At 35.3% G+C, this 12,379-nt stretch overlaps 1 protein-coding gene across 1 annotated transcript in view; it reads right to left on the reverse strand.

Annotated features, from left to right (window-relative positions):
• Window positions 1–12,379, reverse strand: part of LRP1B (LDL receptor related protein 1B) — a 375,345-nt gene that overhangs the window by 175,062 nt on the left and 187,904 nt on the right. The window contains exons 22-25 of the mRNA XM_059476167.1: window positions 6,815–7,012; window positions 5,924–6,128; window positions 3,516–3,680; window positions 2,732–2,976 (exon numbers count right to left, since the gene is read on the reverse strand). Of these exons, the coding sequence (XP_059332150.1) occupies window positions 2,732–2,976; window positions 3,516–3,680; window positions 5,924–6,128; window positions 6,815–7,012 (813 nt within the window). The remainder of the gene's footprint in view (window positions 1–2,731; window positions 2,977–3,515; window positions 3,681–5,923; window positions 6,129–6,814; window positions 7,013–12,379) is intronic.

The raw sequence follows: 12,379 nt of genomic DNA on the forward strand, positions 1-12,379 counted from the left end.
AAAACATATACAAGGTTGACATAAGATCTTTAGGTAATAAAAATTTTAGTTCTCCTCATCTTTAGCTACATTTCTGTAAGAGTTTATTAGTTTAAACAGCTGGCAATCTGGGCCTCAATAGAATATTGTAACAAAACAGTGCTATGAAGTTAAATGTTCTTCATTTTATTAATGAAAAAAGAGCCCAGTGGCACCAATATACTATATTTCTTATTGTACTGATTTCTAAATGAAAATTTAATCTGCAGAAAGAAAAATAACGTCATAGCCACGTTTGCTTTTTAATTTTAATTCAAATTAGTACCTTGGAGAAATGAAAAAAAAAAAAAGGGGGGGAAATGTGAGAAATTCAGTGTTGTGTTTTCAAGCTGTGATCCTTCCAATGCTTCTATTTGCCCCTCTTACCACCATCCTCAGTAGTGCACTGCTACAACTTCTTGTGAATAAAACAGACATTTTTCTTTGCAGCAGGTGGATTTTTAAAAGACAATGGTAGTTGAAAAAAATATTTAAAATCTTCCTAGAAGCCCTGTGTTTGCCATCTTACCAGCACTCCTGGCACAGCTTTGATTCTGGGAAGAAAAGTGGGGCTCAAGCTCACATTCCTGAGAATATTCTGCATTAGGGGAAAAGCTTCCCCAATCCCTGTGGTTTGCAGAGAGCTGAACTTATCATCATCCCTACAAATATCTCACTTTAACTTTGCTACCTTGAATTAGCATCTGGCCTAGACTGACTCAAATAAAATGGCTTTAGGCTAGGAGAGTTTGTTTAGGCCTGCTCTACTTCATTTCAATCAAAATAACTTCCTTGATATATATATATTAAAAGCTAATCAACTTTCACCCACGTAGATGACCCAGATGGAGATGAAAATGCAAAATCTTCATCCTGCAGTGCTCTGCTCATGCTGACAATTTGCAGTGTAAATCTACTCCTAATTTTATTTTAGGATTCTAACCTGCACACTGTCTTGTTCGTTTATAGCAAAATAGCTACAAATTCAAAGGAAAATTTAACAAGTAATCAGGCAGTATCATCATTTCTTCAGCTCAAATAAAAAGGTACTGCAGTTATGAAGAAAAAAAATTGCTCCTGCTGGAAGACAGTAATTTAGAGCAAACCCAGAATGCCAAACATAAATCAGAATCCAGTGCTTTGTACATCATAAAATAAAAGCTGCAATTACACAACTTGATCCTTGAACTTCTTGATTTTGGCAAAAAACAGCTGAAGACTTTTCTACAGCTTTTATTTGCCTGAGGGCCAAGATGACTGTGGAATACTGCCTGATGTCTCCCTAGGCCACAGAATCCCTCTGAAGATGCTGTCTGGCCCCAGTCCAAGCAGAAAGGAGTTGTTCTTTTTCTGAGAGCAAGAAAAGGCAAATAGCAACTCTCCTGCTGCTCTAGAAACATCAGATATGGAACACTGCTCCTCAAATCCCAAAGTTATGAGTGATTAAATGAAAAGAAAAATTGCCAAATTAAAGAAATTAAAAGAAAATTGCCAAAAGCCCCCAAACAAAAGCACCCAAAAACCTGAAACAAAAGAAAGAAGGAAAAAAAAAAACCAAACTTATTTGAAAGGTGTGTGCAGAGATGCATATTTACTCCACCCCTATTTTAACTGCCTGAGCACACGTATTATCTTCAGTAGAAGTCAGACAGCTTTTAAGAACCCTGCCCCAAAAAATAAATTCTGAAGAATAAGGGAAATAAATGGCTTATTTCAGGAAGTGATGAAGTCCAAGAGACTTGACATGCACTGAAAGCATGCAACATTCATCTTCAATATACATTCGTTTTTATTTTAAAATAAAGCATCAGAACAATGAATCCTGACACTTTATGTCACATATTGAGAGGTCACAGTTGTCACCAGTCTTGGAAACACTACCCAAAAATTATATGTATTCATTGCTTTTCCTTTATTCCATGTGAAAGCATTCCTCAAATCTTTTGCTTTCTGGTGTGCTGTAGAATTTTACCTGCTGGTACTCATTTATGTTAGACCTTTAACCATAGTTTTCTATGGATAACTAATGCAGAACTGGGCTCCAATATATTTACACAGCCATCCAAAATTGTCAGGATTTGAAATCTTCAAATCAAGATTGCTCACAACCTACTAACATAAAAGTCTAAGTTCCTTACTAAGGACTACAAACCCTGGGTGAGCAGGAAAACAAAATATCATTTCTCAGTATCAAAAAAATTGGAAAATAACAAGTATTAATGAGATAATTTCTAAAATTGTATTGTATTAACATCAACTTCTTGCCAGGAAAGTTGAAATTTGTCCTGAGAACATGAAAAATTCTGTAATTAATTGGTACTCATCCTCCAGAGGTATTTTTCACTTTCCAATATTTAGCTATAAAATATTTGCTGTATTTTGTTATATCTCACCAAAAAAATTCATATTTTTTTAGCATTCCTATTTTGCATGGTACATCCTAACCTATACATACATATATATATATATATGTAGCAAATAAAAACTTCTGTCACATGGGTTGTTGTGGTTTTGACTTCATCCAGTGCTGAATACAACAATTCAAGACAAAATAATACACAGCTATTTATATAGATATTTATATATAAAAAAGAATATGGATTTCCCTCCTCAGAGGAGGGGTAATTAATTATTCTATTAATAATCCAGATATTTATACATAAAAAGAATACCATTTCCCCCCTCAGTAATAAATTATTCTCTACATATTCACCTTGTGGCTGGCGACTTGGATGATAAATCTGGAGGTCAAATGGCTGAGCACTTGTTTTTTGTATTACACTGACATTTTGGCCAGTCCATTTATTGGCTTTGGCGAGGGTGTTGGTCCTCCAATCTGTCCAATAAACTTCACTCCCATACAAAGAAACAGCAAAAGGGTGAGAAAGATATTCGTGACCCCGAATAATCTCTATCATGCTGGTTCCATCATACAATGCAGAATAAATGGCATCCGATCTACAAGACAACCCCAAATTTAAGATTATGTAAAAATAAAATAAAAATCACACAGCCATTATGACATGGGGCAAAATGTGTACAAAACTTACTTTGTAAGAGTGGCAAGACTAAAGAATTTTTGCAGTGCAATCATTAACTTTATAGATTATAGAGTTCATATTATTAATTTAACTAGACATTTGAAATACTTGTTTGTATAATGCTTTAATTTGCCTCAATGCATGAGAAATAAAACAGAAAATCCACTTTTCTTTCAGATGAACGTTAAAAATAATGAACTATCTTGGGCCTTGCATGGATGAGTGTCAAGGAGGACACATGGAAAGGCACAGGGAGCCAGAACTATGGGTGATCCCACTGCTGGCAGGGGAATTAAATCAATGTACATTTCGTACATGTGCCTGCCCAGGGCTCTTCATGTCCGTATTGTCCATACTCATAATTTCCATAACTACATTCCACTTAATGCACTTCGCATTTCTGCATGGAGGAATGAGCATTTCTGAGTGCCAATAAGGATGCTGTGAGCACTTTACCTGGCATCTGTCCACACTATTCTTTTCTCAAAGTGATCCACAGTGAGGCCATTGGGCCAGGCTCCAGTGTCCATGTCCTTGTAGATGATTTTCCTCTCTGCCCCACTCATGGATGCAGACTCAATGCGAGGGAAATTTGCATCCCAGTCTGTCCAAAACAGAATTCTGGTGAGAGGAAAAGGGAAAGAAAGGGGGATAGAAGAAAATATTAAAGCATGAAACAAAAATAGGGTTTATGAGGCAACAGTTGGAAAAAAGCTTGAACCACTGACATACTTGAAATGAAAGGATTAAACATAGTTCAATTTGGGTCTCCATATATTTCATTATTAGTTAGAGCTATCATGAAAATAAAGAACTTTAAAAAAAAAAAAAACACTAGGGGTTTAATAGCATTCCCTTTTCCGTGTCCATTTACACAGCTTGCCTTGTCTTCCCTCTATAATTAGAAACCCAGCTCATTAACAGAAATTACAATGAGAGCCTTTGAAATCAATCCATGGATGAGAAGGATGGGGAGGGGAGAATGGGAAGAAAGGTGATTTGAGGTAGCGGGGATCAAGGAACAGGCTAAACAAGAGATTTTCAGCTGCTCTTAAGAGTGTTTTAATGAAGATCCCTGGATTTTGTTATGTCACTAACGAATTTTATACAGATTAGACTTGCTAAGAAAACTTCAAAGATGGGTTTTATTGTTGTCTCTCTCAGGTTTGTACCATCTCTAATGTTTTTCTAATAAGGAGAACTTTCATTGTTATAACCAAAGAAGTGGCTTGTTAATTAACAGAAGCAGCATCACCAAGAAGACAGAAATAAACTCTATTCTTAGATTACTGAATTTTCAACAATGCACAGACTTGTTAAAGGAAAATTATACTTTTGACAGGAAAACTTGTGGTTAGCTGTAAAGAGTTAATTGCAAAGAGCCAGACTGGAACAAAACTTCTGACAAGTTTTTGTATTTTCACTAAAAGTCCTTCAGCCTTAGCAGCCAGGGAGCTTCACAGGGGATGTGTTTATCTACAGATGTTTATTTTGCACACATCTGTATGGGTGTGGAATGAGAACACCAGCTCTGTCCCCCCTGGGACACAGGATTTGTTTACTCCTAACACAACCCCTTCTCCTCGAATCACCAGTGTATATTCATATTTATTTGTGAAAGGACGAGGAGCTATTCCTGGCTATATTTAAAGATTTTTTTTTCCTTTCCTGACTTCTAACACAATGTAGCATCAATTGCTTCTGGCTCTTCAAAAGGCAGATTAAGCCTTCAGTTTCAAGAAGAGTGGTGGTTTGATTTTTTTTTTGTCCCTCCCAACCATTTAATTTGAGCAACTTCTCTGCCAATTTTTCTGCCAACAGGATGCCTCTTTTTAAAGATTTTATAGATAAGCAATGCACTCTGTAAATAAGCTTTCAAACAGCTCAGTTGAGAGGGCAAAAGCCTTCATCATTAAGGCATGTACATCCTAATTCACAATTTAGATCCCAGAACTTGGGACCTTTATCAATCTTTATTTTTTTATTCAGAGCTTTGCTTCTGAGAGAAATATTCAGTGAAGACACATAACAGACCATAGCAATTTACTAAACAAAATTAAATATCATGACTTTGAAAACAGGTCAGGTGTGGTTTTTGGTTTTTGGGCATATTTAATTTATGGTTGGTGGCTTGTAGATTTTATTGTGTTTTTCTGAAGGTTTTTGTTTGTTTGGAGTTTTTCCCCCCTCTCTGAAAGAGTAATAATTCTAGGAAGAGGATGGAGCTATTGAATATACATAATATTCTGATTTATAGCATATCCCTAATGAATAGGTAGAAAAAATACTGACAGGAGCTGGCAAGCATTATCTCCACTTTAGAGATGAAAACCAAACACAAAAGGTGGCATTTACTTCACTCAGCTATTAGGCTTCTAGTAACATGTAAGCTGTATTTTTATAGTCCCACAAAAAAACCCAAAAAAACAAAACAAAACAAAATCCCACCAAAAAAGCCAACAACAACAAAAAAATCCCCCAACAAACAAACACAAAAAGACAAAATAAAACCAAAAAATTGGTCTCTAAGTGAGAAGAATCACCTAAATCTCTGTTAACTACACAAATGTTAGACTAAACATTCCAGTTTTCATCCACATTGAAAAAAAAGAAATAAAACAACAACATGGCAAGACAAGTATTTGCTAACAAAAACATACCTGTATCTCCTGATTTACCATTTTTAAATCCTTTCCACTTAGAAGAAACACATTATTAATGGATTCTTTATTATTCACAATAGACTTTCAAGATTATTAGCAACTATAACTCACAGCAAAAAAGGAAATAAAACATATCATATTTAAGCATCTTCAAAATACTTTGCAACAAGGAAAAATAATGTTTTTATACTTTACAATTACCCATATCTGGGATCCAAAGCAATAGCCCTTGGGTGCTCCATAGCTCCTGCTATTAATGTTGTCCTCAAAGTGCCATCGAGTTTTGCCACTTCAATTTGGTCCAAATTGCTGTCTATCCAGTAAATGTTTCCTGCTATCCAATCCACAGTCAGACCTTCAGGAGTGGCCAGGCCATGCTGCACCACGACCTCAATGGCACTGACACCTTAAAGAAAAAGTTAAAAATTAGAAAGAAGGAAAAAAAAAAAATAAGAAAGAGGAAAAGAGATTCTTAAAGAACTGATGTAGAGACTGGTAGAATGAACACGGACATACAAGCTTATCAGATGTTCCTGGAGTAATTTCTGGATTATTTGGGGTTTGCCTTTTAGATGAAAGCACTGGAACATACCCTTCAACAAAGAACATTTTGTAGAAACTCTTTTGTATATACTATGAGATTATATTGCGGTTTTGGCCATCAGTATGTGACCAGAGCAAAGAATAAGTCTTTCTGGATGCTATAAAATTTTAAAGCAGAATCTTTCACCTAGTGAGAGGAGCTAATTTATCATACATCTGATAAATTCTTATATTTTCTTAATAAGGTGAAGATAAACTGCAAAAAATGAAATAAATCAATATTGCACTCATTGGACCAGGAAGAAACACCAGTTCTTTGCATCTGCCATTTTCTTCCCTCTAGAGAGCATACTGCAAAAGGAAACTTTGATAACAAAAGTCTTCTTCTGTCTGGAAATGAAGTACAAGCTTGATATAGCCCTTGTGAAAGGCAGAATGCCATCATAAATTCTGTTTCTGAGAAAGACAGCTCAGTTACGACTGACCAGGTCTCACACCCTGTAACTGCAGGCGCTCCGACCGTTAAGGAAATAAAGATCCAATCCATACCTCCAGTATCAGAGAGCTTCCCTCTGTAAATTTTATCCTCCACCACATCTGTCCAGTACAGTAAACTCTGACTGAAGTGAAAATCCAGGGCTATTGTGTTTCTCAGACCAGGGACTAAGAGGCTGTAGTCACGCTTGTGAAGATCAATTTTTCTGATCTCGTGTCGAATAGAAAAAATTATGAAAGCCTCAAATGGATCTGGAAGATGAAGATTAAACATTTCAAAGGAATAATAAAAAAATATATTGCTACAAATTGATATAAATGACAAATGGAAGGTGAAAAACAGAATACTTTATCAGGAGAAAGAGATGATTAAAACAATTCATCTTGTGATAAGTAGTCTTTCAATTACTTTTTCAGTCCAACAGACTTCTTAATTCTCCCTTCTAGCATTATCTTTGATCCCAACTAGAGATATTAGACATTAAATTTGGGAATATCAGACTCAACTGTTGAACTGTATTTTGTAGCTCTAGCATTATGAGCCCATAATTAGAGCTTTAAAAAGTCACATTATCAAATTTAAAATCTGCTTCTCAAAAGGTTCAGAAAAATGAAACCATTAAAACATCCATTGTTTCAAAAGCCAATCAGCTGAAACCATTTACTAATACATAAAGTACCTTTTGAATATACAGTGTACCTTGTGTTATCAACTGAAGTGCATAAAAAACCTCTTATGCCAAAATAACAAGAAAATGAACATTTGATGTCATGTCATCACAAATCCAGCTACCAATGACTTTCTCCTTCCATTGTTAATGAATTAATGCTGCATGATTTGTGCCAAAGTGATACAAAAGAGTTGATATCAAAGAGCATAAAAATATCTGTAAACATGATCGGCATTGGTCAGCCATACTATGAAATTGATTTTTTTGTTATAGTTCTTACATAGATCAGGAAAAGTTTTTCAAGCAAGTAGCTGTGTTAATAAAACAAACAAGAAAGACAAAAACTTGGATTCTATAAACTGTTGAATCAACTGAGCATATCCACTTTGATAAAGATATTTTTTCCCAGCAAGCCTTTTCTGTGGGGATGCAGTTGTTGCCCCCAAAACACTCCGAGTTCCTTCTCCTAGAGTAAAGCACAGATTATACTGGGAACCTTGCTTTCCATACAATTAAACTTTTTTATCTAAAATATTAATGGCAGTTTATGGCAACAGGCAGTACTCCTGCTTCTCAAGAGAACTCTCAAAATACCCAGTTTATCCCTTCCCATTCCCTTGAACACTTCACTGCTCACTTCCTCCTGCAGCTCCTCTTCTCCTCCTGCCCACTGCACACACACATTAAATTATCTGTGATGTTTCAGGCTAATCAAGCAGCTCAGCAGAGCTGTTGCTGCTCTTGTTCACAACCTGCCTTGAACTTTCCCAATGACCCTCCCATCTGTTAAAGCAATGGATGACTTTCTGCAAAGCAAATTAGTCAAAGCTCTGCCGTGGTTAAATAATTTAGTGCAGAACAGGATCACTGACATTAGGAGCTGTTTCACAAGCACCAGCTATCTGAACTTGAGACACACTTTAATTGCACTTCCCAAATTCTGATAAATTGGCAGCTGTTGTGCAGGAGGATACTGATCTGTGGGGTTTTTTGGCAATTCCAATGCATAAGAACACAAATCATAATCCTCACTATTAGATTTTTTTGTATTTCTCACCAATTAACAACACAATAGGGGGAAAAAAAAAAACCCTAATAAATCTGTGCTATGTTAGATTGTGTTTTTTTCATTCAAGGTAGAGGAAACACAGTTTAAGATAAATAGCCAACAGTGCAAATTATGCGAAGGATTAAATTTCAATGGGATCTTGACAGTATTTACAACTGAAATCAACACAACAAAACCCTAACCTTGGCTGACAGCAGCCTGCAACACTGCACCCTCCTCTGAGCACAGCTCTTGAAGAGGAGTGTGAATCAGTACAGAAATACAAGGGGAAATGAGCAGCTCTTCCAAGGGGCCCAGAAATCATGGCCTGCAAGGGAAGAATGAACAATCGGGAACTGCTTAGTCTAAAAGAATGGAATAAGAAGACGAGTGGAAGCGCGCAAAATTTCTTGAAGACATAAAAGGCTTATGAATTGAAAACATGAAAAATCCTGTTTTCTGTATAAATAACAAGTAGGGCAAGGATTAAAGGCTTAAAGTGGACCAGGAAGACTCAGAAAGCCCAGAAAAACAAAATTCTTCAGGAGAGTGAGTCGGCAAAACATTTCACCCCTGGGAAACTTGGAGTTTAGCACTGAAGGTGTCCTGAAGGTCTTGGAAAGCAGATAAACAGCAGCAGCATTAGCTGGGCTTTGATCTTCCATCCAACCTGATCATTCAATGGCTCTATAAAATCAGCTACATTACAGGGAATTGGGATTTTCTGGCTCAATCAAATAAATTTTAAAAAAATATGCTGCCATTACCCAATAAACCCAAAATTTGATGTTATTTTCCTGATTCATCGGCTAGAAATTGAGAGCAAATACTTTTCATTCTGCAAATTGATTAAAAGAATTTCTGTAAAGTCTCAAATCAATACCATGGTTATTGATCACATTCTTTAAAACTTTCAGGAAAACTAATTGCTATCAATTTGTTGAGAAAAATCATACATTTCTGCACTCTGATTTCATAAATGCCTCGAATTTTTTTACCACAAAGGTTAGGATATAAAATATATGAGGCAAACAAAGTATAAGCTACATGAAAAACTGTAAAAAAAAATCTCTGCTAGAAGAAAACTGCCCACAAATGCCAACAAAAACTTCTATAAAGAATAATGCCTCACATTTTTCAGTGGGTTAAATATCAAATTCTTTCTTAGGAAAAATTCTGATTCAATCTGATTGTTTGATTGAAGCTCCCTTTAACAACAACAGCACAGCAAGCAATCTACAATGTGCTTTTATGAAAATTACCTCAAAGAAAAACAATAACTTGATAAAGATTCTGAAAAGAGACCTTAATTAAAAGTTCGGCTAAGCTCAGAGAGGATTGGAGTATTCCCCTCTCCATTTTAGTATTGAAAGGTATCTGGGAATTATAACAAAATTGAGTTTCAAACCAGCTAAGACAGATCAAATAGTCAGACACACCATCCTCTATTAATAAATAAATAAATATATATAAAGTGATATAACATTTTCCACTGCTTAGGAAAGTTTAAAATTAATTGTCAGCCTAAGTGTTTCTGAGCTCATCTAACATTTACTATACCCAAGTCTGAAAGGTTGAATGTAAACATGAAATTTAAATATCTTTAAAGCTCAGTTGTTTTTTTTTTTCCTGAATGCTTTTATCATTTAAAAGAGCAAGTGCAATATATCAGCACAACCTATTTTGAAATGTGTTTTAAGAGAAACCAGGACCATGAGTATGAAAACATATAATTTGTATTGACTTTCCATCTGAATAATGGAGTTCTGTAACACACTCTTAGTTCAATCAATACAAATTTAAATCTAAAGGAAACATTTAAAGTTTGGGAAGTCAGTAATGTCACAATGCCAGAACAGCAACAAGCAAAGGAGATGAAAACAGGCATGGAAAGTGCAGAAAGTCTGGAGGAGAAAAAAGACAACATTTAAAACCCTCAAGAAATTAAGGCAACATATGCAGAAATGAGATACAACAGAGAAAGGCTTGGAAAAAGAAACTGGAAAGAGAAGAACTGCTCAATTCAAGCATTTTAGTTCTATATACTTATTATTCTGTAAGTTATTATATTTCTCTGGAAATTCATTTGATTCCCCTGACAAGCACACTTTCTGATACTGAAATGCAATCAGGAAAAAAAGATAGAATCACATAATTCCTGCATTTTCAGCACTCATATTCCCCTTCTAATGGGCTCACAAATAAATGTTTTTACTACATTCTGAAAACATGTTGCATACTAACTCCACATGTTATTGCTGTGTACTTGGGAAATGTTTCTTATACGTAGAAAAATGCTATTTCAGATAGAGAAAAGAAAAGAAAGGTAAAGGGCAATGTTCTCATTTTCTTCTGAGTAATTTATTTTTTCCTCTGGAAAACAGATTACAAGTTACTGTTCTAATAGAATACACACCTGGTTCAAGGCATCTTAAATCACCATGGCTATTCTAAGAATTACTTCATAACAAGTGTAATTGTTGAAAAAGTAGTTTGGCATTTGGGGGACAGCTTGTCTTCATTAGGTCACTTTGAACTTTATTTCTAATAGCATAATATAAAAGTTTTTTCTTCATTCTAAGTTCATTCAGGATCTCATGCTCAGAGACTCAGATGATGGGGACATTTTGAGTCTAACAGGTTCACAAAAGAAACCAAAATTGTTCTCACTTTCCTAAAATGCCCTTCACACAGTCAGCAAGTGAAGTGTCAGAGGATGTGTCCTCCAGAGAACTTCCTGTGCCTTTTGAATTAAATAAACTGAAAAGGGCCAAGATGATTTGTGCCTCTAAAAGCACATGCCATATTTAATATGGAATAATTTTGTCACAGCTTTGATGGCATTAGGGCAGCATCATTACAGTTTGTAAAGAAAAGGATCATTTTTCTTTATATCAGCTGACACCACAGGTCTCAGATCATATATTTAGTATTACATTCTTTGAAAAAAAAATCTGGAGAAATCAATTTGTAACTTCAGATTCTCACCAGCACCAGTAAACATTAGGTAGAAATATCTCATGGGCTTAAGAAACCCAAGAAACTGTAGTCTCACTTTTCTTATTTTATACCACAAGTGAGTATACTTCACTTTTTTCCCCGCTTAGTTTCCAAATATGAGTCATTTCCACCTGATTTGGTTTAAAGTTTGTTTCAGGCTTTCCTCATATGAGTTACTAACACTGCCTTAAATTCCTTTAATCCTCTCTCTTCCCTAACCCAATAAGAATGAACTTTTTTCAGTTACTGTAAGAGTCCATAATAGAGCAAATCAGATTGATCAAAAATCATTGGGAACCAGACCAAAGCACTGAACTTTGGCAGCAATCACTGCAGAGTAAAAATAAACAGAGAACATCCTAATCATATTTACTGAATTGTGAAATATTCAAATAAGCAAAAGAGAATGTGGAAAATATTTCTGTTTAGAATTGCTAAAACTCTATGAAAGAATAGAGATAATATAGAATGAAATTATCAAAGAATCCTGAACCAAAGAAAACTGAGTTATGAAAATCTAGAAAGCAAACTCAATATTATTTTTAAGTCTCTAGCAGGGAGGTAGAAGTGTGATAACAGTTTATATTGCACATGCACGTTTCTGTTTTACACACAACACTGCACCTGAAAAACACACTCCTAACATGGTTTCCAGATGATGCCTCAGTACTTATTAAGAGTGAACAACGAGGGAAATTTCCCTCTCCTGTTTTGGCTCATGTTGGTTTTCACCTCAATTAGTGAGCTGAGCAAGCTCTTACTGCTGTCAAAAAAAAAGTGCCAGAATGCCTTAGGGAAAAAAAACCCATCTTAAATATTGAATGCTAACAGGCAGCATATAATTGCACATTCAAAATTAACCTTCTGAACCCTCAATCAATACTGATCAATATCATGATT

The sequence above is a fragment of the Ammospiza nelsoni genome, chromosome 7, assembly GCF_027579445.1.
Source record: "Ammospiza nelsoni isolate bAmmNel1 chromosome 7, bAmmNel1.pri, whole genome shotgun sequence".
NCBI lineage: Eukaryota > Metazoa > Chordata > Aves > Passeriformes > Passerellidae > Ammospiza > Ammospiza nelsoni.